The sequence below is a fragment of the Micropterus dolomieu genome, linkage group LG18 (assembly GCF_021292245.1).
Source record: "Micropterus dolomieu isolate WLL.071019.BEF.003 ecotype Adirondacks linkage group LG18, ASM2129224v1, whole genome shotgun sequence".
In the NCBI taxonomy this organism is placed as follows: domain Eukaryota; kingdom Metazoa; phylum Chordata; class Actinopteri; order Centrarchiformes; family Centrarchidae; genus Micropterus; species Micropterus dolomieu.
Window position 1 is genome coordinate 36,494,906 of NC_060167.1, and position 22,521 is coordinate 36,517,426.

At 40.6% G+C, this 22,521-nt stretch overlaps 1 protein-coding gene across 1 annotated transcript; it reads left to right on the forward strand.

Moving 5' to 3' along the window:
* The first annotated feature begins 6,836 nt into the window (after positions 1 to 6,836).
* wnt7aa (wingless-type MMTV integration site family, member 7Aa) lies at positions 6,837 to 16,547 on the forward strand. Its single transcript, XM_046075215.1, has 4 exons — positions 6,837 to 7,204; positions 7,564 to 7,790; positions 10,525 to 10,796; positions 14,614 to 16,547. The coding sequence occupies exons 1-4, from the start codon at positions 7,134 to 7,136 to the stop codon at positions 15,091 to 15,093; spliced, it is 1,050 nt and encodes a 349-aa protein (XP_045931171.1). The 5' UTR covers positions 6,837 to 7,133; the 3' UTR covers positions 15,094 to 16,547.
* The last annotated feature ends 5,974 nt before the right edge of the window (positions 16,548 to 22,521 follow it).

The following is a 22,521-nucleotide window of genomic DNA, read 5'->3' on the forward strand; positions in this document are numbered from 1 at the left end:
TGTGAGCTGTGTCACTGTTTTAATGGATTTAGGCTTTTCAGCAGATAAGCAGAGGATTTAGAATGACAGCAAAGTGTGCCTCCTGGTGTTGTCACAGAGATGTAACATCCAAACCCATTTCATTCCAAAAAGGTATTCACCATTGGATCTCAAACGTGTGTGTTTACACTACATAATGACGTGCAATACGTTGCATTATCCTGCAAGGGATAATGTATGACATGAAAAAGTCAATTGGACAGGAATTCAACATGAGTTGGGTCTTAGAAATGTGAAACTGTGCTTAAGTAATTAGCAAATATCAGTCATAATTTATGATGACCATTAATGCTGATGATCATGTTAATGATAATATTCACATACCAAATATAAACCGCGGTGGTTGGCCAATTGAAACTGCGGGAAGTAACAATTTTATTTACAAATGTTGACAAACACATTCATATGCACAAACACAACTAGGTATGTATGTATTACTGAAGCCGGAAGGCCAACAGTACTGGCTTCAGCCAACATATCCTGATACCATTTTGTTTGCGATAAGCTCATATCAGTCGATAATATATCATTCTCCTTGCTCTACTGCATTCAAGTGTTTGCTTTATAAGCATTTCTTTGTGTTTCAATTAGTGCATTTTCAAGGCTAATTGATTTAAGTTAACAATGAACAGAAAATCCAACATCCTTTTACAAACACTGAAGCAGAAGTCAGTTGACATTCTGACATTCACTGTGGGAAATATCAAAGAAAGGGTGGATGTAATGAGATAAACTTTATTCCGTTTTGAGAAGGAAAACAAATCACAAAATCAAGCAGGTGACTTTAAAATGAATGTGGGTGTACTGCGTACTGGGTGTATTCGACATGCATTTATTTATGAATGAATTATTCATTCATTCATTCATACATTGTAAATAGCGTTATTGCTGTAGTGTACACACCGAACAGCAGGGGACGCTGGGCGCCTTTAAGGTGGTTGTAAGCTGCGCCTAAGAAGAATCACGAAGAAGAAGTCAGAGGGTGGAGGAGCGTTTCGACATGGCAGACAGGTGGGTTACTGTATTAATGATACAGTTTTAATTAAATGTACCTCAATACCCGACGTGTGTTTTTTGAAAACAGTTTAAAAGAACACCTGGTATGATATTGAAGCGGAAGAGCCAACTGCTGTACTTTTATCCGACGTTTGCTTTTCTGTCCAACCATGCTGGAACGTGCTGCTAGCTAGTTGTTAGCTCGACAGTGTTAGCTAGCAAGTTGTAAGGAGTGCTCAGCCGACGTAGCTAGCAGAGTGCGGTGCAGCGAGTAGAGCACTAGATATGCTTTTAATTGCTACCTTTAGGAGGAGATTCCTAACTGTGGGAATATCCATGTAAGAAGTTCAAGTTCCTAAATGCCCTGTCACGTTGGCCAATTATTAGAACTAACGTTAGCTAAGCGTGCTAGCCTCCTCTGCATATTGAAGTAGTGCGGTCCTGGTCCCAGTATTGGGCAGAAACGCGTAATTTATATCCATTGTTAACCTCTTAATTAAAGGCATGTCACATTAACCTTAGCTGAACAACAGAGTGGCCTTGCATGCAAACCAGCTGCACCTATTACTCTGGGAAGACACTGGGCATGCAGCAGAATCGTGATTTTCGGTGCCTTTTAAATGGACCCTGAGTAACGCTGACGTCCGTGTTTGCTTGGCGGGTAAAGGATATGTGGGAGTAGATGGGCTTCAAGAGAAAATGCACCACAGTGGAGAAGGTTGGCAGCTGGAAATGACCGTCTGATTTGGTTTCGAGTCAAGAGTTAGTCTTGGAAGCAGTTTTAATGTTATAGGCTGATTGTTGCACTCTTCAAGTAACAGTTATAATTTCATGTCCTCATTATGATGATGCTCACTTTTCATGCAAATGGATTGGTAATTTGTGCCTGAAACAATTAGTCAGTCTGCTAAACTAATGGATCAACACATTACTATACACCATCATGTTGTTATAAATTGCTTGTTTGTAATTGGACTCATTGCTTAGACTAAACACAGAATTCCTTGGGGGGCTTTAATCCTGATTGGAAAAAACGCACCATTGCTTGTCTTCCCTAAAGCTTAATAAGTATACTTTTTACATTTCACAAAGTAATATTGTCCTGACATCAGTGGATGCCCTTGTTATTCCTGCTGCAGGAATCCTTTAGTCCAAATAAAATTCACAATATAAACGAGTTAAGTGAGGGCAGGTCTGTGAATTTGTTGCCACAATTGAAGGCTAAATTAACAATTCATCAAACACTTGAATTTATGTTGGTTAATCTTTTGTCATAATTGGTGTGAGGTAAAATAAAAAGCTTCATCCAGATGTGGATTGCATTTCGCAGCGCAATAGTGCGGCGATGCCAGCAGCTTTCCATGGTCCTGAAGTTCAAATGAAAACTACCGTTTCTCAGATTGGCCTCCATCGTGTTTGTTTTGTAGTCTATATGTATGTACATGGCTTTTTGTTGGTTGAGAGACTGGATAAAACTGCCGAGTAGGGCTGAACGATTTTTTTTTTTTTACTAATTTTATTATTGCGATTTAATTTTTAAGCTCTTTACCTTCTGTATTATTCAAAACGGACAAGCAATAAATCAGTGTATAGTATCTTGTGGGTCAGGCCTGTGTTATGATGAAATTAGGTGATGCATGAATTATTATCATGAGCTATGGTGCATCAAATTTTAATAATGAGAGACAATTTGAGTCAAGTCATGGCATTAAATAATATCAGGTAGGCCAAACTACAGACCACAAGTAAACACAGTTCCCCACAGTGTATTATACAGTAGGCGCTCAATACAAAACCCAGAGTTCAACCACCAATTAATGCATCCTTATCTCTGTTCAAATCTCCCAGGAGTCCATCTTTCTGTATCCCAGTAAGCAAACAAAAAATACTCAGTTTGAGGTTCAATTCAAAAGTTGGCCAATGAAAATAAAACCAAGTGACACCTCGTGTTTAATAGACAAGCTTAGTAATCCTCCGACAACTCCGGAGTTCCCCCGCAGCCTCTGATGCTGGTAGCATTGACGATTTCACCCACCACCTCCAAGTTACCCGCGGGTGCTATTTTCGTTCCCTGTGTGACACTACGGTTTCTGTCAAGCTTAAGGCCGCTGTGCAACAAGTCAAGATACAGCGTAACGTGCAAAGTTGATGCTTTGTCTGCAGGCTGCTTTACTCTTGGGCGTCATGTGACCAGAGTGTAATTGCGTTTTATCACATCGCGATAATATTGCAAATGGAATTAATCATTCAGCCCTATTTAACATCCAGCGCTCTCACAGTGTTGTTCCCCCAAATTGGCTCTGGTTTTGGAACAGAACCTGTTCAGGTTTCCTGGAACCTTGCTACTATCTAGCGAACCAGCTTGTGTTTTCACCAGTTTTGAGCGAATCCATTGTAATCAAGGATGCAGAACGTTGCACAATGGAGGCTACCTGTAAAATGTGAAACGGCTACTTTGGTTCACAAGGACTATTTTTTTGATCCAGTGGAAAATAACTTTTGGGGTTCTGAACCAAATAATTTTTGTTGGAAATGCTCCAAACAGTTCAAAGTTCGGTTCTTGAACCAGAAAGGAGCTGGTTCCATGTTGGTGGAAAAGGCCTATCAGAGGCTCTGTTGAGTTGTTCATACTTTTTGAGAACCTGCCACAAATGTAATATACTGATGTAACGTCTACCACATGTGACTTTTTCTCCTCAGTCCGATGTCTGTGCTGTCAGAAGATCAGAAGTCTGCTGATGGACTCCGTCTTCTCTTTCACTGCAGAAAACGGCTTTGTTTGCACTGTGGGATGAGGTAGTAGGTTGTATAGTTTTAGGGTCACACCCACACTGGGAGATAACTATTCAACCTACTGTCTTTCTCAAAGTGCTGAACACACGTCTCAGTCGACCCTTAATGTCTTCTGAAGGCCAGTTTTCTGACGTCGGTGTTTGTGTGGGTCAGATGTTTATCCTAGCTGCTCACACAGTGTGAGGTAGTAGATTGTATAGTTGTAGGGTAGTGATTTTGCCCTGTTGGGAGCTAACTATACAGTCTATTGCCTTCCCTGAGGAGTGGCTTGACACTACACATTTTCTCTGCAAACATCCTCCCCAGAAATTGCAATGTATCAATTATTTTACATGTATTTATTTATTTCTTTGCTTGGTTTAATTTAATGGTATGTTAACTCGTCAGCTTTCTTCTACATGATGATACTGTTGGATTTAAGAACACCTTCAACGCACACACTAGTGGAACAACATCACGCCACCAAGCCCTGATGTCCAAACCAAGGATACATTTCTTTTCTATAGACGCACTTTGCAGTCTAAGCATACAACTGATGATTAATTTTGTTTTTTGTGTGTATGCATGTGCATTGTATTTGAAATGCTTATTGGTTCTGTAGTAACAATAGTGGGCAAATCAGTTGGTAATACTTTCATTTTCTAGCACTATGCAGTCTGATTCTTATATACTACACTGTCCTTTAGTCTGTACATAGCAGGTCAGGTGACCATGCAAAAAGGTTAAACGTGTATACCAAACAATGTTTTTAAGTAATTAGTCAATATTAACTTGGGTTTAAATGGAGCCGGTTTTCAAGGAAATACATTTTCCCCTGATTACTAACAAATGACGCAACTCCATAGAACTTACAGGCTTGCATGACCAATAAATACAGTGGAGTTAAAAGTGAAATTTGAATTTTAGTGGTGTAGGAGTATAGATGAACATAACGTGGAAATAGAACAACAGAAATACCTTTTTAAAATTGTGCTTCGAGACCTTGCGGCCCACACAGGTGTTTTTATTTAGCCTGGCTGGTTAGACCTCTGCTGTACTAGTAAGTGTAGTATGTATAATTTGTCTCACTCTGTTGGGTGCAGCAGAACTGGCTGAAAGATAGAGATGTCCATCAGTCTGCACACACTTGGTCCTCAGTCGAGGTCTGACTTAGCAACACCTGTGTGGGTGGACCGTTGATGTGAGGGGTACAAGTACGGTATTTGAGTAAATGTCATTACTCAATTTGCAACACTGCTAGTGTGCACATTTGGTCTAAGTTGACATGTCAAAGTACAGTAATGCTGTTCTGTTTTCCAGTCATGCACCTGGATCTGTAAGCGTGTATTGATTGATCATCTGTATTTCACTTTTTACTCTAAAGAGAAAAATAGGAAGGATTTGTTAATAAAAGTCTTTAAAAAACTGAATTAATTTGACTTTGTGTAAATCTTTACCCCTGCCCAGACACGTTTTGCAGGCTGGCACCTCCACAGCCCTGTTTGCTTTTGAGTGATTAGATTAGACACCAGACTCATGTACAGTATCAGCCATCTTGCATAGTTCTATGTTAAAATTGATTTACAACACCTTCATTCATTTAGCTGACACTTTTATCCAAAGCGACTTACAATTGCTATACATTGTCAGAGGTCGCACGCCTCTGGAGCAACTAGGGGTTAAGTGTCTTGCTCAGGGACACAACGGTGGATGGGTCCCAGTGGGGGATTGAACCTGGGTTTCTCACACCAAAGGCAGGCATCTTTTCCACTGCGCCATCACCACCCACCACAACAACACCTTTATTATTTATTCAGCCACGTTCACCAAACTGGTTCATTCTGCCCTGCATTTTTGAACATGATCAGTAGTAACACAGTTGTGTCAGCAGATGGTGTAACAGTCCTATAAGTCAAACCATCTTCCTGTACTGAAGACCATCATGAAGTCTGAGTCAGCGGACAAATACTGGGATGCTAACTATCCTGACTGACAGTTGCTCTTACATGTTATATTATTCCTGTTGTTGCTTATGTTATTTTGTTATATGGTCAGACTGACTGTGCTTTGGAATGCCATTCTATAGCTTAAATTCAGTTTCTTGGCCTGTTTGTACTGTTTTTCTGCTTTCTTCTCCGTTGATGAAGTTGGTATTTTCCAATCTAAATCGATGTTTAAACCGTTTTCAAGTCTTTAAATTACTGGTGTTTGGCAAACAACCTGTCCACTAGCTTCTTGAAAGCAGACATGGAAAATAAGAAGATGTTAGTGCTGGAAGAAGTACTCAAATAATTTACTTGAGTAGCAATACCACAAATGATAATTTAACAATTTACTGAGTGAAAATACAGAAGTATAGATACTTAAAAGTATCAAAAGTAAAAATACTCATGCGTAATGGCTGGCCTTCATAGTTTGCACGTGCCATCACCTTCCAAGGGGCTTGAAAACGGAATTATTTGTCATTAAGTTACAGTTTTACCATATAAGTAGCATTTTAATGTAGCTGGTAGAGCAAATTTAAACAACTATATCGTGTCGGCTGTTTGTGTCAGATCACATTTTATAAGATGGCCGTTGAAAAAAGGTTATTCTGTTCTAAGCAGTAGTAGTCAGGTAAATGTAGTGCAGTAACATGTTCAATATTTTTCTGTGGAATGCATAAAATGTAAATACTTAAGTAAGGTACAAGTTGAATTCAGTGCTTATAGCCCCTCTCCACCTACAGTTCATTGGTTTTGAGATGAAGCGCACCTCGCAGCCCACGAAACGTGTCCAAGATAACACTGCATCGGTGGGAGGGGCGTTTATTTTTCTAAATAAAACGCGCGGGTGATGTCCAGTGTCCGGGAGAGGACGGCACGTGAAACAAGTGTGAAGAGCTGAGGTTCTGGCTGGCTCCCGGTCTCAGCCGTACCCAGGTCTGCAGCTGTGAGCGCGTGTCAGATGGAGAGACGGATGAGCTGAGCCTGTACCTGCAGGCTGAGAGAGCGTGCGCGGCTCGGAGGCAGATCCTCCGCAGAACACGCCCTGATAGAAAAGGTAGATATTCCACAGACACACACACACACACACACACACTCCGCCTGATCACTGAGGACCCGCTCTACCTGAAAACAACAGTCCCAATGCTACAGCACAGGCGCGCACCGCCGGACACCTACCAAATGAAATCAGGACGAGTTCATTTCCACAAACTTTGGTTTCTCCCGAGGAGCTTTATTTACGTCTGCAGCCCGGAACACCTGCACACCCTGCGGGACTCGATAGAGAAATAAGGCTGGTTGCGACAGCAGAGCATTAATCCATCGGCTGGGCTGAGCACCATGAGTAGGAAGACACGGCGCTGGATTTTCCATTTCTTCCTGTGCCTTGGAGTAGTATATTTGAAAATCGGGTGAGTTATTGGGATGCCCTGCAGGTTGTCTTTCACTCAGTTAAGATTTTAAAACGAATGCAAGAAAAATGTTGCTGATTTTAAGAATATTCCACCTATGACAGGCTCCTCAGGACTGTAAAAAAATGAAAGGATCCCCAAAGTCAGGTCTGGGGTCCTTACTGGCTGTGTTTCCCCTGCAAGTTTTGTATTGTTAAAGTTATGAACCTTTAATTACATTCATTTGGGGGAAGATCAAGGAATGAGCCTACATGTGTGATAAGTCAGAACAGTGTCTGTTTTATAAAGCTTTCTGTCTGAAAACACGTGCAGAACTTCCATAGGGAAATGCCGCATTTAACCTCTTACCTTCACCGCAGGGGTCTGTCATCGGTGGTTGCACTTGGAGCGAGCATCATCTGTAATAAAATCCCCGGCTTGGCCCCCCGTCAGAGGACTATCTGTCAGAGCCGACCCGACGCGATCATAGTGATCGGAGAGGGGGTTCAGATGGGGATCAATGAGTGCCAGTTTCAGTTCAGACATGGACGCTGGAACTGCTCGGCCCTGGGAGAGAGGACCGTGTTTGGGAAAGAGCTCAGAGTGGGTATGTAGCCCTTTGATTTCATTTGAAAAGCTGTGCACCAAGGAAACGACTGTACATATTTACTCATTTAATTTATTGGCTCTTTGAGCAAATCCAGGGTTTATATGTCAGATTGAATTAGTGCTATTTTCCTACATAATTCTACTGGGTCTGTGATGGATTTAAAATTATTGTACTTGGATATGCAGACTAATAGTCATTTTAGCTGTCTATACAATTACAGTGCAGTTGAGTATAAATGTAATGTGTTACCGCAGAGTTATAATTATTTTTGTTGTTGTTTTTGAAGGTAAGAAAGCTATTAAATGCTTATTACACTGAGAGCTCCACTTCATCATTGAGTTTTTCTTCCAATGTGCCATAAAAGACATTGTTGAAACACGTCAGCATGGCTTGATCGTCAAAGGTACAGTGCTCACAAGACTGTTTTTAACTAAAAAAATAGTTATTACTGGGAAATAATTTTAAATTCCTGCATTAGAGTACACTAGCAGTTTGATAATTGACATAAACAGATTCAGTTTTCAGCTTTATTGAGTTGTATGTATGTTTGCACTGTCTGAGCAAGTATAGGAAGTTTTGAAAGCTGCTATAATTTGTCCAAGAATAGTCCAAAAAGGCATTCCTCTGAAGTACTCGACCTCTGACACTTTGACAAATGTCTGAAGCTCAGATTCAGTGCATCTACTCATGGTGGGAAAATAAGGCACAGATTTTATCCTGCATGTGGAATAAGGCTCGAGGCGATGCTTGCTCCAAAGACAGGACTGCGGAAATAAGAGCAGAATCATTATTAACACGCTGGTATTCCACTGTCTTATCCTTTAAGTTCACCCTGTCATCTCAGAGACAGACGCAGAGCTTGGATGCCATTTTTCACTTCAAGTGTCGTGAAGGATTATAGCTCACATCTTGTTTGAGCCTTTAATTTATGCTGATTGCTGCATTGTACAAGACAGCTTTATTTTGAATTGTATTGCCTGAGATGGTTGTAGTATTAGCTGCAACAAATATGAGTGCAGTCTGAATGAGTCTTCCAACCCAGCGTGCTTCACCAGCCTGTAGAATACATATTTTGTCTGAATGTGTGAATGAATGGGCCTTTGCCTTATAGGTCAGTATAAACTGAGTCACGCTTTCTGCCTTAGAATTCATTAGGTGACCTCCTATTGCAATGGATACAGTGGCATCTTTTATCAGATCATTTCAGTGTTCTATCGTGAATACATACTAATACTATACTATACTAACTGTTTGCGTTTCCAGCCTTCTGTCTCTATTTCATAGCTTGTTACATGCAGACCTACATGCTCTTTAGCTACTCTCAGCTAAACCACCTTCATGTATGTTCATAAAATACTTTCCCCCCAAAAGCTTCAAGTTCAGACAAGTACTTTCTTCTAGGTTTACAAATATACCTCCAGGTTCTGCAGCGTTGGCAGGCGACGTTTTGTGTAGAATGATTTGAGACCACTGCTTCAGGAATGAACCACACTTTTGATGCATATCATCATATTGAAACTAAACTAATTTCAGCATTGCAGAATCCACATTTTACCCAAATTTAGATGAGAATTAGGCTGAGTTCCAGGACACAGCCGGTCGGCTCAAGCGCTGCCCGGGTCCGGCTGCCCTGCACAGAGTCGGTCTGAATGCATTGTTTTATTTCAGCAGACTGGAACACTGATAACTGACAGAATACATCAATTTAGGATTGTTGTTGGCAGTGAGGCAGCAATGTACAGTATGTTGGTATTAGGACTTCTCCACCCACCAGGTCGGATCCCTGAAGTAACTGACTGTGGGCACAGGCTGCTTCGTTACTGGCTGTAAAGGCAGATCAGAGAGTTAGTTCAGGATCTCAGGTTTAATGCCTGGATGCTTCTGTGTGTTTACTTTGCCCTTCGATATTGTCTTTTTAACGAAAAGTGAACGCAAGCATGACAGCAAAGAATCACATCCTCTTGTTCCAGCAAAGCTCAAAAGTTGCACAAACATTTCAGTGTTTGAATGAGAACTATGACCTGAAAAGTTTGGATGGCAGTTTAATTGTTAAAGATGATGATTTATTGCAGCATTTGTGCAACTTATGCTCATGTTTGGATGCTTTCCACATGTGCTCCAACAGGAATTATCTTCATTTTAATTAAAAAATGCAGTTGACCTGAAGCACTTGGATTTATGATGTGGAAATTCATCCACGTAGGGAGGCTCTGCATGCCTCTCAGATTCACCTCCACAGGGCGGATCCCGGTGTGACGGCAGCTGGGACGAGGGCCAAAAATGATGCCTAAGCATTTAATGTTTTATCTCCCACTGAATGGGAATCTTTACCAATCATATGTAGTAAGATTGACTACTATTTGGTGGATTTGTTTAATTATAGATTTGCAGACTAGTCAGAATCCTGCAGGTCCTTTGATAATAACTCATCATAAAGACAATAAAACTGTCGCGCTTCCCTAGAATTAGTTTCCTTCTGCACAGCTTTTCTGTTTTTTTATTTCAAACTGCTCCACTATATTTTGTGCAAGATTCAATGCTTCCTCCTGAATATCTGTCCTATCTGTTTTAAGAGAGCTTGATTAATGAATAGGACTTGGCTTGGCTCGTGTATTTTATGATTTGGTCTGAGGTAGCTATGCCAGGTATGTAAGGAGGCTTGACAGTGCCTGAAATAGTGAATCCTGTTGTTGGCAATTGTGATTAAAAATGTCTTTTCTCTTACTTGTAGGCAGTAAGGAGGCTGCGTTCACCTACGCTATCATCGCTGCTGGGGTCGCCCATGCAGTCACTGCGGCCTGCACCCAGGGGAGCCTGAGCGGCTGCGGCTGCGACAAGGAGAAACAGGGCCTCTACAACCAGGAGGAGGGCTGGAAGTGGGGTGGCTGCTCTGCAGATGTCCACTACGGCCTGGGGTTCTCTAAGGTGTTTGTGGACGCGCGGGAGATCAAGCAGAATGCCAGGACTCTCATGAATTTACATAACAATGAAGTGGGGCGCAAGGTATGTTTTGTTATTCTGTCAATCCAAAATCCACTGTAAATTACACAATAATCACCAGACGATAAGTAATTTACCGTAGAGGCTTAGAAACAGTACGATTTACGCACCAGGTGACAAAATATTAAGCATGAGTGAATAAATGAAATAATGACTTAGCCTCTACAAAAGGCCCACGCATTAATCTGCTAACTCTAACCCACTTGACTTCCATCACTACCATACTGCCTGCTGAAGGAGTGCATGCTATATCTGTCCTTATGCAAGCCTGTAAGCAGTCTACAATGCAAAAGGTTTCTGTTTAAAAAGTCAAATCTGTATAGAGGGTATGCGCATGACGTCACAGAACGCAGTTACGCTCACTGAGTGGCAGAAAGACGAGCAGCAGTGTTAGCTTGAATCAACTAAAACACAGACAACACATCTAAAATGGGGAAGAGCTGGACCACTGCTTCTTTGGTAAGCAGTAAAGATCACCAGTCAAGTCCAACTGCCTTAATTTGAGCAAATAATCACTTGTTTTACTCCCGGTTTGCTAAACGCAGCCATGGTAACAGATGTTTGGCCACTCAGTCCAGCGTGTTCCGGAAGGGGAAGTGACCCTCTATACCTCACTGCATGGGACTCCCTTTTACATAAACCTGATCCCACGCATGTAAAGGGATGCCGTGGTGCTAAAGACAAGAGCCATGACCGAATGATTTAAACTGAATCTTATAGTGCCATTAACAAATGGATCGATCATGCCCTACCACATCCAGCCGATCGGATTGGACTGGACATAGAGAGTAATTAAACAGGACAACATATAAATTGGAACATATATTTTTCGCTTATGAGGCCTTGGTAAATATGCAAGTTTTACACATGGTTTGTTGATGAGCTGGTAGGCAGGATTTTGGAAGGGTGTGAGATTGTTACAAATGACAAAGTGAGAGAGTCCATCACCAGGACGCGTGGGACCTCATGCATGGTGAGAAATAAAGTCTAATCAGGAGCCCCTGAAGACAAAGTATGGTCAGATCCTGAACACAAGTAATGTAGGGTCAAGAGGTAACTGTCAGACAAGATACACAGTGACCATGACCATCTGAGAGTGCATTAGCCAGACTCTGATGTTTACCAGTGGACAGACGTAGGGAGCCAAATGACAGATCAATAGAAACTGCAGGACTGTCCACAAAATGGACCCCCGGGAAAGCACTCTGCTGGAAAAGCCTCAGCAGACACGTGATAGATCAGTGAAAGTCTGAGGTAAACTAATAATACGGCGCTTATTCTTGAAAACACAAAGTGTTACGACTGGAGTGAGATTTTAAAGGTTAATGCAAACGTATCTGGAGATCACGTGCCCTGAACATTAAATTATGTAGACGTAGATTACTAACATGGCTTCTGAAAGCAATCGTGTCTGTACAGAAAATATAAAGCTACTGCCAGCAGCCAGTTAGCTTAGCTTAGCATAAAGAGGCTCTGGTCGGACAAAACAATCCGTCTAAAGACAGTACCTTAGGCTCCGGGAAATGACCATTTTCAACCGTTTGCTCCAATTTGAACAGTTAACTGGGTCATTGAAGCAGTGCTCTTGAGAATTAGTAGTCCACCTTATTGCATCATCTGTTCCTTCATCTATCATTGCAGAGTAATGAGAGTACATCTGTTGACCCCCATCATGGTTTTATCCTGTGTAAGCTGAGCTGGAAGTGTGATTTTCATGCAGGAAAAATAGAACTATCAGTACCTGCAAAGCCCATTGTAATGCTAGATGTTTCAGATGTTTTCTGTTTGCGAGAGCAAAAAATATCTCCAATATTTTATATTAAAATATCTTAATAATTTATTAATATGCACTACTATTTATTAGAGCAATATACATGCAAATGTATATTTAGAGGGCATGTAAAAGACCGAGAAGCTGAAAAGTGACTTATCTTGAAGAGATTTCCGTCCAGTGTCATAGTGACAGGTTGTGGTCCCATTCAGGAGGAAAGAGTACTTTCATGTCTCTGGACTAGGCTTCATGTTTGAGGTCTGGCATCAGAACAGGCGTCAGAATGTGATACAGTATGTGAATCTCTTAATATACGCTTACTAAACTGACACCTCTGTAATTATTGTAGTGAGGCTTTCATGTTAAATTGGAGATGATGTCAGTGTGTGTTTTGAGTGCCAGCCTTCAAATTTCTTGAGAAGAATAAACAATAGTGTAAAAGGTGCCACAGGAGGCTTACAGGACTTCTGTTAGACAAACAATGGCAGCTTCGTTGGCAATTCACTTCACAGAACTCCATGAATTAAATGTTTGTCAGGTCTCGAGGGCATGACCACGCTAAGCTGTATGCTTCCAAGGCTTTTGACAATTACCCCACGAGACTCCAGAAAGTCTGAGGCCACATCAGAGTGGAATAATTAAAAAGCAGAGTGAGGCTTCTCTAATGCCAGCGAGGGTTCCCACTCAGTGAGGAGGAAGGAGGGTATGCTGATGTCATTCAGCCTGAGGCACACAGAGAATACCCCGGCTGCTTTGCCAAACACACCAAAAGGTTCCACTCCAGCCCTGAAAAGGCCTTTCACCAGTCTGCCCACTGTAAATGAGACCAGTAGTCACCACAAGTCTAACTCGTAAATTAAACCAGCTTCTGTCTGAATTCATCATCTACATACAGATGAATTTTATTCAAACTCTGTAGAGGCAGAGGACAAAACATGCATGAAGGTTTGCAGACCTGAACATTATTAAGGGCTGTTGAATTTTGATTCTTTTTTATTATCAACGTTTATTTTAATTGTTAAAATCAGGTTAAAAAAATAGGGCTAATGCCAAAGTCAGGCAAAACATTGGATTTAAAAAAAATTATTATTATAGACTTTTTAATTGAGTTGATTTTCCCAGTTTTTCATACTGAAAACATTTACTGGGCTGTGCTTTTCTCAAAAAGGAGGACATTTACTGAAAATTGTATTTTTGCAGCACAAAAAAATGTTTTGATGAAAATCTAATAGAATCCATGTGCTGCTTTGAATACAACCCAGATATTTTTAGTTGAAAATCAATCAAAAATAAGGTGCTAGAAAACCCTGGACTACATTTCCCATAATGGAACTCAACAGTGTTTTTAATTCTCATCTCCCGCAACCCCATTGCAGAACACAGGCTTTCCTTTAAAACAATATTCTCCAAGCACACGCTGAGATAACCCTGATGACATCACTATGACATCATGAGGGACATGTTTTCTGACATGACGATGCCTCCGAAGCATTTTTAAGCTTGTCCGTTAAGTTTACTTTTATAATTACCTAAATAATCCCCTTTGAAAATCTGCCACATGCTCTCATTGACTGCTTGTTTTGACGTAAGTATTGTATTGATGTAAGATACCTCCCAAAATGTGCCCTTCAGTTTCAGAGCTTTTGAATATGTGTATTGCTTATAACTGCATTTGGGTTTCCACGCTTGTGTATGAGTTTGTTTCTTGCATGAGTGTGTTTTGAGGCTCATCCTGTCTTGTAAAACGGATGGCACACACATAGCTACTAGCCATATGGTGACATACTGTAGCAGCTCTGAGCTCTCTGGAATGCTAGAAAACTTTTGTCTCAACCTGTTGAACTATTCATGCAATATGTTGACTGAGTATTGCTGTGAACTCATATGTTTCTTTACTGCTCATTATGGAAGGAGAGCAACAAACAAACTGAAACAGTGTATGTTAGATCTTTTATCTTATGATAGTGGAACTACTCAGTTTATTAGGCAAAGCACTGGTAAAGGAAATGAAATTCCTCGCTTCATGTGAACTTTTCCTCCGTGTTGCAGATGCTAGAAAAGGGCATGCGTCTGGAGTGCAAGTGTCACGGTGTGTCGGGATCCTGCACCACCAAGACATGCTGGACGACGCTGCCCAAGTTCCGCCAGCTGGGATACATCCTCAGGGACAAGTACAACCAGGCTGTGCACGTGGAGCCGGTACGGGCCAGCCGCAACAAGCGCCCCACCTTCCTAAAGATCAAGAAACCCCACTCCTACCGCAAACCCATGGACACAGAGCTGGTCTACATCGAGAGGTCGCCCAACTACTGCGAGGCTGACCCTCTGACCGGCAGTATGGGAACACAGGGACGCCTGTGCAACAAAACGGCTCTGCAGCCCAACAGCTGTGACCTGATGTGTTGCGGTCGGGGATATAACACACACCAGTACTCTCGTGTTTGGCAGTGTAACTGCAAGTTCCTGTGGTGCTGCTATGTCAAATGCAACACCTGCAGTGAGAGGACAGAGGTGTATACCTGTAAATAGAAATATTTATTGGATGTGTATTTAGGCGCACAGCTAGACTGGACTGCGTGTGAATGTTAATTAATGTATTTCAGAATAAGGCTTCTCTGTGGCTGATGCACACCTGCGGAGTGACGGCCTTCTTGTCTGGCCACGATCACGACAGCTGGTTCCTCCAGCGTGTGTTGATTATTCTGATGCCAATGGACATCTGCCGTGACACTGGATTCAAACTATGGGCTCTCAAATTGTATTTTTACTTTTGATTGGAATGCCACTTCACGCCCCAGGTTTGACTTCTCTGCAGGTCGTAAGGCTGTACTGGCATGGCTCACCCCAACAGTGATGGGTTTGTTTTTATTTTTATTGACTAATAATTTATTCAGTGAGAAAACTACTGATGATTTTGAAAATTTGTTGTTACCTAAATGTGGTAAAGTTGTAAGTTGGTGTAGATGCCTGGGATTTTAGTTTAATAATATTCAAGTGCACTTAAAAGCAAAAGGAATAGTTTCTTTGTTTTTTTTACAAGACAAATTACACACTGGAGCTAAAAACAGAACTGTACTCGACTGAATGACATGTTTGGGACCCTGCAGCTTATTTGCATTAAGCCTAGCAGTAAACTACTGATCCTGGGCTCGGTACTTGTTTCTGTCCCCCTTCCCCTACATTTTGCTGCTAGTTGTCTGGAAAGTTATGCGACTGAGCGGCCTTATTGACTCTTCCTCATATTGACACCACCACAAGAAAATGCGAGCTTCCAGACATAAATTCCCCTTAATGTTGGCTGATAGAATATATTTTGTAAGAGATTATTTTTATATAAAGTTTTTTTTATTTATTTTCTGTCTATGTGAGATATTTCCCCTTAGCATTTCTAACTGTTCAGTTACTGTGCTTAAAATGTGCCTTTTCCTCAGCAGCAGAATATAATTATGTTATACTTAAATGTGCAGCATTGTGATTTGTAACCCATTTCAGGAAACACTGTCTCACCTTGCCTTGGTTCCTGACATCACACCCAGGCTAGCTGCTGGTCCACAAATGTTAGCTTCTATGACTCAGTGCTATCTCTGAGAGTTTCTCACAGTTTCTTTCTCTTTGTATTTAAAAAAAGGAAAAATTTGTTAGCATACTACTACTATAACAGCTACTATGAATTTTTTATTTGTATTGCCAGAAATGCGTAATCATGTTGCTTTCCCCTTATTTATGATGTCTGTTTGTCAGCTTTCCTTCTTTTTAGCTGTAATCTCATGCTATTGCTATTGTTTTAGCCATGACAGCCTCTCACCTGTCCTCTTCTGTTGAGATACAGTTTAACCCACAAAGGTCTTCACTGGTGTTCATTAAAAGCTGCTAAAAGTGTAAATATTGCAACATAAATATTAGATTAAAAAATCTCCATCCTTTTTAAATCAGTCTACACATATGATTGAACCACATGACATACTTTGGACCGTGATCCACAGGTAAGCTGTATGTGCTCTTTGTGCTCTTTGTTAAGTCTCTCACTAACACCAACTAGGGCTGGGTATTGTATATAAAAAAGGTTTTGCATTTTATTGGACAGTCAAACATAGAGAGATGGGACATGAGGGGAGAGATGGATTGGGCCCCTGAACGGACGTGAACTGGGAATGTTGGGGTTCACGGTCGGCTCCTTAACTCCTACACCTTTTTTGATATTGCTTAAAAATATTATTACAGCATTGTGTACCAATACAAAAACAAAATAAATAACAATGATACAGTTAAATAGAATTAAAGTTTTGATTTAGATCATGAAATATCTAATAAGAAGAAGGATAAATAAACAAGATAAAGAATCCAGACTAAGCATTGAATCCAAATGTTTGATACTTGAAAGTTTTTGATACTTCAAATGTTCTACGGGCATTACATTTCATATTCAACAAGTATGAAGGTTTGATATCCAGCCCTAATACTTAATATAAAACAATCAGAGGTACCTTAACAGGGAGTAACTAGTAGCCAGTCATGGCAGAACAGTATCATGACAGGTTGATTACAGATAGAACTGGAACCTGCCTTCATCACAGGATGTTATGGTAACAGAAACCATGCAGTTTTTCATAGTATCTTGTTTGGCATTATAAAGAGTGTTTCTAGTGCCAGTCAATACAGACTCAGTCCTCATTAAAGGTTGTTCTTGTCTTGACTGAACTGGTGAATTTATATCACCCAACTTGCTCCTAAATCAGAGGTCATTGTTTGCTTATTCAATGTAAAACACATTCTCTTTTCATTCGACTTTGGTTAATAAATGTTGTCTCAGAATTAATAGATGGAGGTCATTTTGTATTTAATGCACATTTTCCAAGTCTTGTTATGAGGACAGATCAGAGTGAAGAAGGCGTTATTGAGGATTGCGGTGCAGAGGGTGTCACAGCAGTGTGTTCCTCAGCGAGCAGTGGGAGGGTGGAGCTGCCGGCTGATGGATTACTCTGACATCTGCTTCATTCACTCCTCAACAACGTTGCTACAACAACCACAGTGTGCCCCCAAAAATGCTCCTCGTCTCATCGAGAGGCCAGACTGCCCATTAACAAAATGGTAACCATGCAAAACCCAGATGAAATTTGGATGCTATTTATTTTGTGAAATGGCAAATGGGGACGAAAGTGGGGAGGGGGCTTTACAATTGCGAGGGGATGATGTCAAGAAGGATTTCAATCTGAGGAATAGAAAAGGTCTTAACTCCCGGAATAATCGTCACAAAACATTCCTCGGCTAAACTTTGCCTCAATAGAGTGATGCTTTCAAAAGGCAGCTGGCCAAACAGCCTTGGTTAGATTAACACCAAGGCTCTGTCACTGAGAACTCAACAACATTAGCGTCTCACAGAACACTGGCTTGTTACATGCTTCACTTTTCTTTGCACATCTCTAACGATTTGGCTTCCAAATAATTCTGTCAACATGAATTAGACACAAAACAGAACTGATTCTAAATATGTTATCTTAATATCTATTAACATTTTTTTTTTATCTATCTTATGACAACCCCTTCTTTTCACTAACAACTTTGTTTATCTGTAATGTTTGTTCCACTTCCTTCGCATCCTTCATAAAGGCCTCACTAATATTATTTTAATTTACAAATGCTTTATAGTTCTGTTGTAGGCAATTATGTAAAATAATGTTTGTTGTTGTGAAAAATATCTGGCTGGTTAATTGTTGATCTAGTGTATGCTGTCCAGTGCATGAGTGAATTCACAGGCCTGTATATTGGGGGAAACTAAAACTACACTATAAAAATGCATGACTCAACACAAAAGGGCCAACTCCTCAGATCAAGACTCAGCAGATTACTTACACCTGAAGGATAAGGGACACTCTTGTGAGGACAACAATGTCCATATTCTGGACAGGAAAGACAGATGGTTTGAAAGAGGAGTAAAAGAAGCCATATACACCAGAGTAGAGAAACCATTGCTCAACAGGGGAGGCCGCTTGAGACACCACTTATCCCCCGCTTACAATGCTGTCCTTTCATCCCTTCCCTGGAAACTGAACAAACACTCTCATTGGGCCTCATGTGAGAATGCCAAGACGGCCGTTCAGACTTGGCCTCAGGTGACTCCAACAACAATAAGCACTGTCGTTACAACATCCAGGAGCACTAACGAACCGAGCGGTATCCATCACCTTGATAACGACCCCAAATAGGCTTAATAGCTGGGACTCTCTGCCTCTTGCGTGAGAGGCAAAATATCTTCAAGGATCTTCAACTAACTCCAAGTGCCCTTGATTTAACTTTCTTGGGATAACTATGACCTAGATGACTTGTAATCTTCACAGACATCTCACATGCTCTACTATTGTGGGCCATCCCATTATAATATGTCGTTCACTCGCTCCTTTTTCAAACCCACAAACTAGGAGCATTCTTGCTGCCTTGTTTAGTATGATACGCAGTCTCCTCATGTCTTGCTGAGCTGCGTTGCTCCAAACTGCACAGCAATAAAAATGTGCCAGTAAATTAAACTATGAGAGCTTACCTTAAGACTGGCTTTAGATAAAACTTTGCAATTCATCCAACCACCCTGCCATTTTCATCACTCTTTTAGAAAGATCTGTAATATGCCAGCCATGAGAGATTATTTTGTATTTTAGTTCCCAAAAATTTAACTTCCGCACCCTCTTTGATTTTCTTCCTCTTTCTTGCAGTAGGCCTACATATATAATCATATATTTTTGCTACTCCAGTGATTGTTGTATCATCCACAAACATATTTGCATTTAAGAGTAACGATAAAGGAAGATCATATGCATATACAATAAACAACAATGGTCCGAGGCAAGTCCCTTGTGGAATGTCAGGTAATGGGTAAGAAAAGGAGCCATTAACATCGATAGACTGATAGACCATTTAAATAGGAATTCATCCAATTAATAGCATTTTTAATGTTTTCCATTCTTTCCTTGTTGCAAAGAAAGTCAAGAAAATCAATTAGATACTTTACAGGTCTAGTGATATATGGGGCTGCAGATTTCAACAACTAGATATGAATAAGATACCAGAGATACCCAGAGGATTTCTTATCAGAAAGTGAAAGCAATATTTTCTCAAGTGATGTACTAGTTAATGTAAAGTTGCATTTTTTAGAAATGTCTGTATTTTATCTATAATATGTACAACAATTGTAAAAGTATTGACCATTCAATATCAGAATGAAATTACATTTAATTGGGCTCCTCTGCTTTACTTATACTTACCTACTATACCTACTTTACGAGTACTTTGGGTAATATTACCTTTAGAGGTATCATAGTAATTGTCTTTTCATACCCATAGTGCCACCTGAAGTGCCATGGTATCTTACCCTGGAGCTACTGGTACCCACATGCTGTGGTAACTACCAAGGAAATGTCATAAGTGCCACGGTACTACTATAGTATGGTATGTATCATAGCTTACTCTTGCATGCCATTTCATGCCACTGTAAGCTACTATTTCCAAGGTCAACAATGACCTTTCAATTTTATCTACAATTCCATGACAACTAGGCAAACTCTCCTGACAATGATCATGCAATATTATTTGAAAGCTGTTAATGTGTGTTAATCCTCCTCCAGCATCACACTTGCTTTTGCTTGTTAGCTAGCTTCTCCTCTATTCCTCAGGAAGACCTCTCCAATGGATCATTTGATTGGCTTGATTCAACTGGATCGATAGAGCAGCGGATCCTCTGGGCCTAAATCTATTTAATAAAAACTTAATTTAAGAACCCTTTATTAATGACTTGATAGAATGTAAAATTGCTAATGACTCACTAACCTTTGCTGATGGCTTATTAGAAAGTAAGAAATCAATGAGAACTTATCAATGACTTACTAACTTTATTAATGAATTGTTAAATGTCAATAATATGTAATAATATAATTCCTTATAAATGTCCAGAGGCCAAGATGACATATTCAAATGGCTTCAACCGCCATCAACCTGAAACATACAACATCAGCATAATTACATCGAAAAAATCAGGAAATGTCCACTCTTCTGAGAAGCTAGAACCAGCAATTTCGCAGGGGGCTGGAGCCAATCCCAGCTGACATCGGACGAAAGGCGGGGTACACCCTGGACAGGTCGCCAATCTATCGCAGGGCATTCACTGATTCTTTTATTATTTTATGATTTGAATCGATTGAATTTTCTTGTAAATCCTGTGCCACATGTCTCCAATTTGCTCCAAGTGCATGGTTTAATTGTATGTCAAATTAAACCATGCACTTCCTAAGAGAGGCAGAAACTGACAACAATCGCACACAGCAGTTACAAGTCAAAGCTTCCACAGGCCTCACGGGATCATAGGAGCATTAATGAACTGCTTCACGGTGTTTTTCCTATAAACACCAGGGCATCGCTGCCAAGGTCCCAAGTGTTTATGCCTCTGCTTGTTCAAAGGTTGTGGAACTGCAGGTGGTAGCTTTACTGTGTCTTTCTGCATGCGTTGAAAACGAGCATTGAAGTAGCAGTCTGCTAGAGTAGCAATCTCTTGTAGCAATGTCTGTTTCTGAAGCTGCTGGTGTGAGTTGCCTTGCAGACCCTACAAGTTGTAATCTGGAGTAGATATTTTATTTGTGCACTTGATTCACTTGTTCATTTGTTTCACTTGTGCCCTTTAATATAGAGCTTTGATGTTTTCAGATGAGAGTCTCTTAGCATAAAGTACTGCTCCACTGCAAATAGCACTGGAAGCTGTCACGCTTGGCTTGTGCAGGAGAGATTCTTTGTCAGAACGTTGATTATTTAAGACAGGGGTTGCTTAATAACTATCATTATAGCAGTACCTTGAAAGCGAGGGCCAATCAGGGTCCAAAGACAAATCTCCTCTGCCAACAATGACGTCGTAGCCGAGGAATGAGCCAGAAACAAAGTACACATACTTTGGAAAACCAAAGGGTGAAGATTTTAATTGACGGATTCATAAATCAAACATTTCATATCACGTACACTGCATCTACAATGAATCACAATTTGGCTCAGAAGTGATTGAATAATGAATGATGTGTTATTTGTTGGTTAAAATGGGCCAAGGTTGGGGCATGCCAGATAATGATAAATCTATAGCCCTGAGCTAAACTTCTGCTGTCTGGCTGTAAAATGTTTTCAGTGCTGAACCAGTCTTACAGTTAAAGCAAATGCAATAAAATTGTTTGCATGTACTCATAGCTTTAATCCTGCACAAGTGTCGCAAAAATAGCCCCGTCCTTTTCCATTAAGGAGAGGGTTATTTTGTCAATCCAGAGTATTTTTTTGTGTGGCATATAGTGATATTTTGTTAAACTGACACGCATTGCTTTCCATAATGCTCACAACTAGTTAAAAGTAAAAACATGATCACAAGAATGGGCAGAGTACTGCCAATTCTGGCAACAATAGTCAAGTTTCCATCCAAATTTAACACAAAATATAACTGAATTTGTAGAACTAGAGAAAATGTGAATGAACCCCAAACTATGAGAAAAATACATCCTCCTTCTTTTCCTCCTGCTCAGTCTTGAGTTAATGTGTGCAAACACGCTGTTTGAATCTGCCTCCCCTCATGATATCATGGAGGTATCTCTTTAGCAAAGGCCCCCACCTAGCCCTTCAGTGCAGTATATGGCCCGCCCACTAAACACAGACTTAATACATTGGTGTCAGCCCCGCCTTCCAACACAACACTAAGAGGTAGTACCATGCAGCTAGAGCTGGAGGTTGTTCAGTCTGTCTCGCAGAGAGTGCTTTTACTGTTATGAGGGAAAGGTAAATATTTTTCAGTTTTCCCTCTGATGTTCTCCGTATGCTCTGCCTAGCTTGTTGCTAATGCTACAGTAACAGTTAGCTGCTGTTATCAGCTGATATGAGCTGTCATCTGCCTAATCCAGTGGTCCAAAGCTTCCGAACTAACATTAGAGGTATAAACACCAACACACC

What these genes read in the sequence shown, in the direction of transcription:
- wnt7aa (XM_046075215.1), top strand. Translation starts at nt 7,134, where the DNA reads ATGAGTAGGAAGACACGGCGCTGGATTTTCCATTTCTTCCTGTGCCTT. An exon ending in GTAGTATATTTGAAAATCGG is followed by an intron (nt 7,205 to 7,563) that starts GTGAGTTATTGG and finishes CCTTCACCGCAG; the next exon opens with GGGTCTGTCATCGGTGGTTG. An exon ending in TGGGAAAGAGCTCAGAGTGG is followed by an intron (nt 7,791 to 10,524) that starts GTATGTAGCCCT and finishes TCTTACTTGTAG; the next exon opens with GCAGTAAGGAGGCTGCGTTC.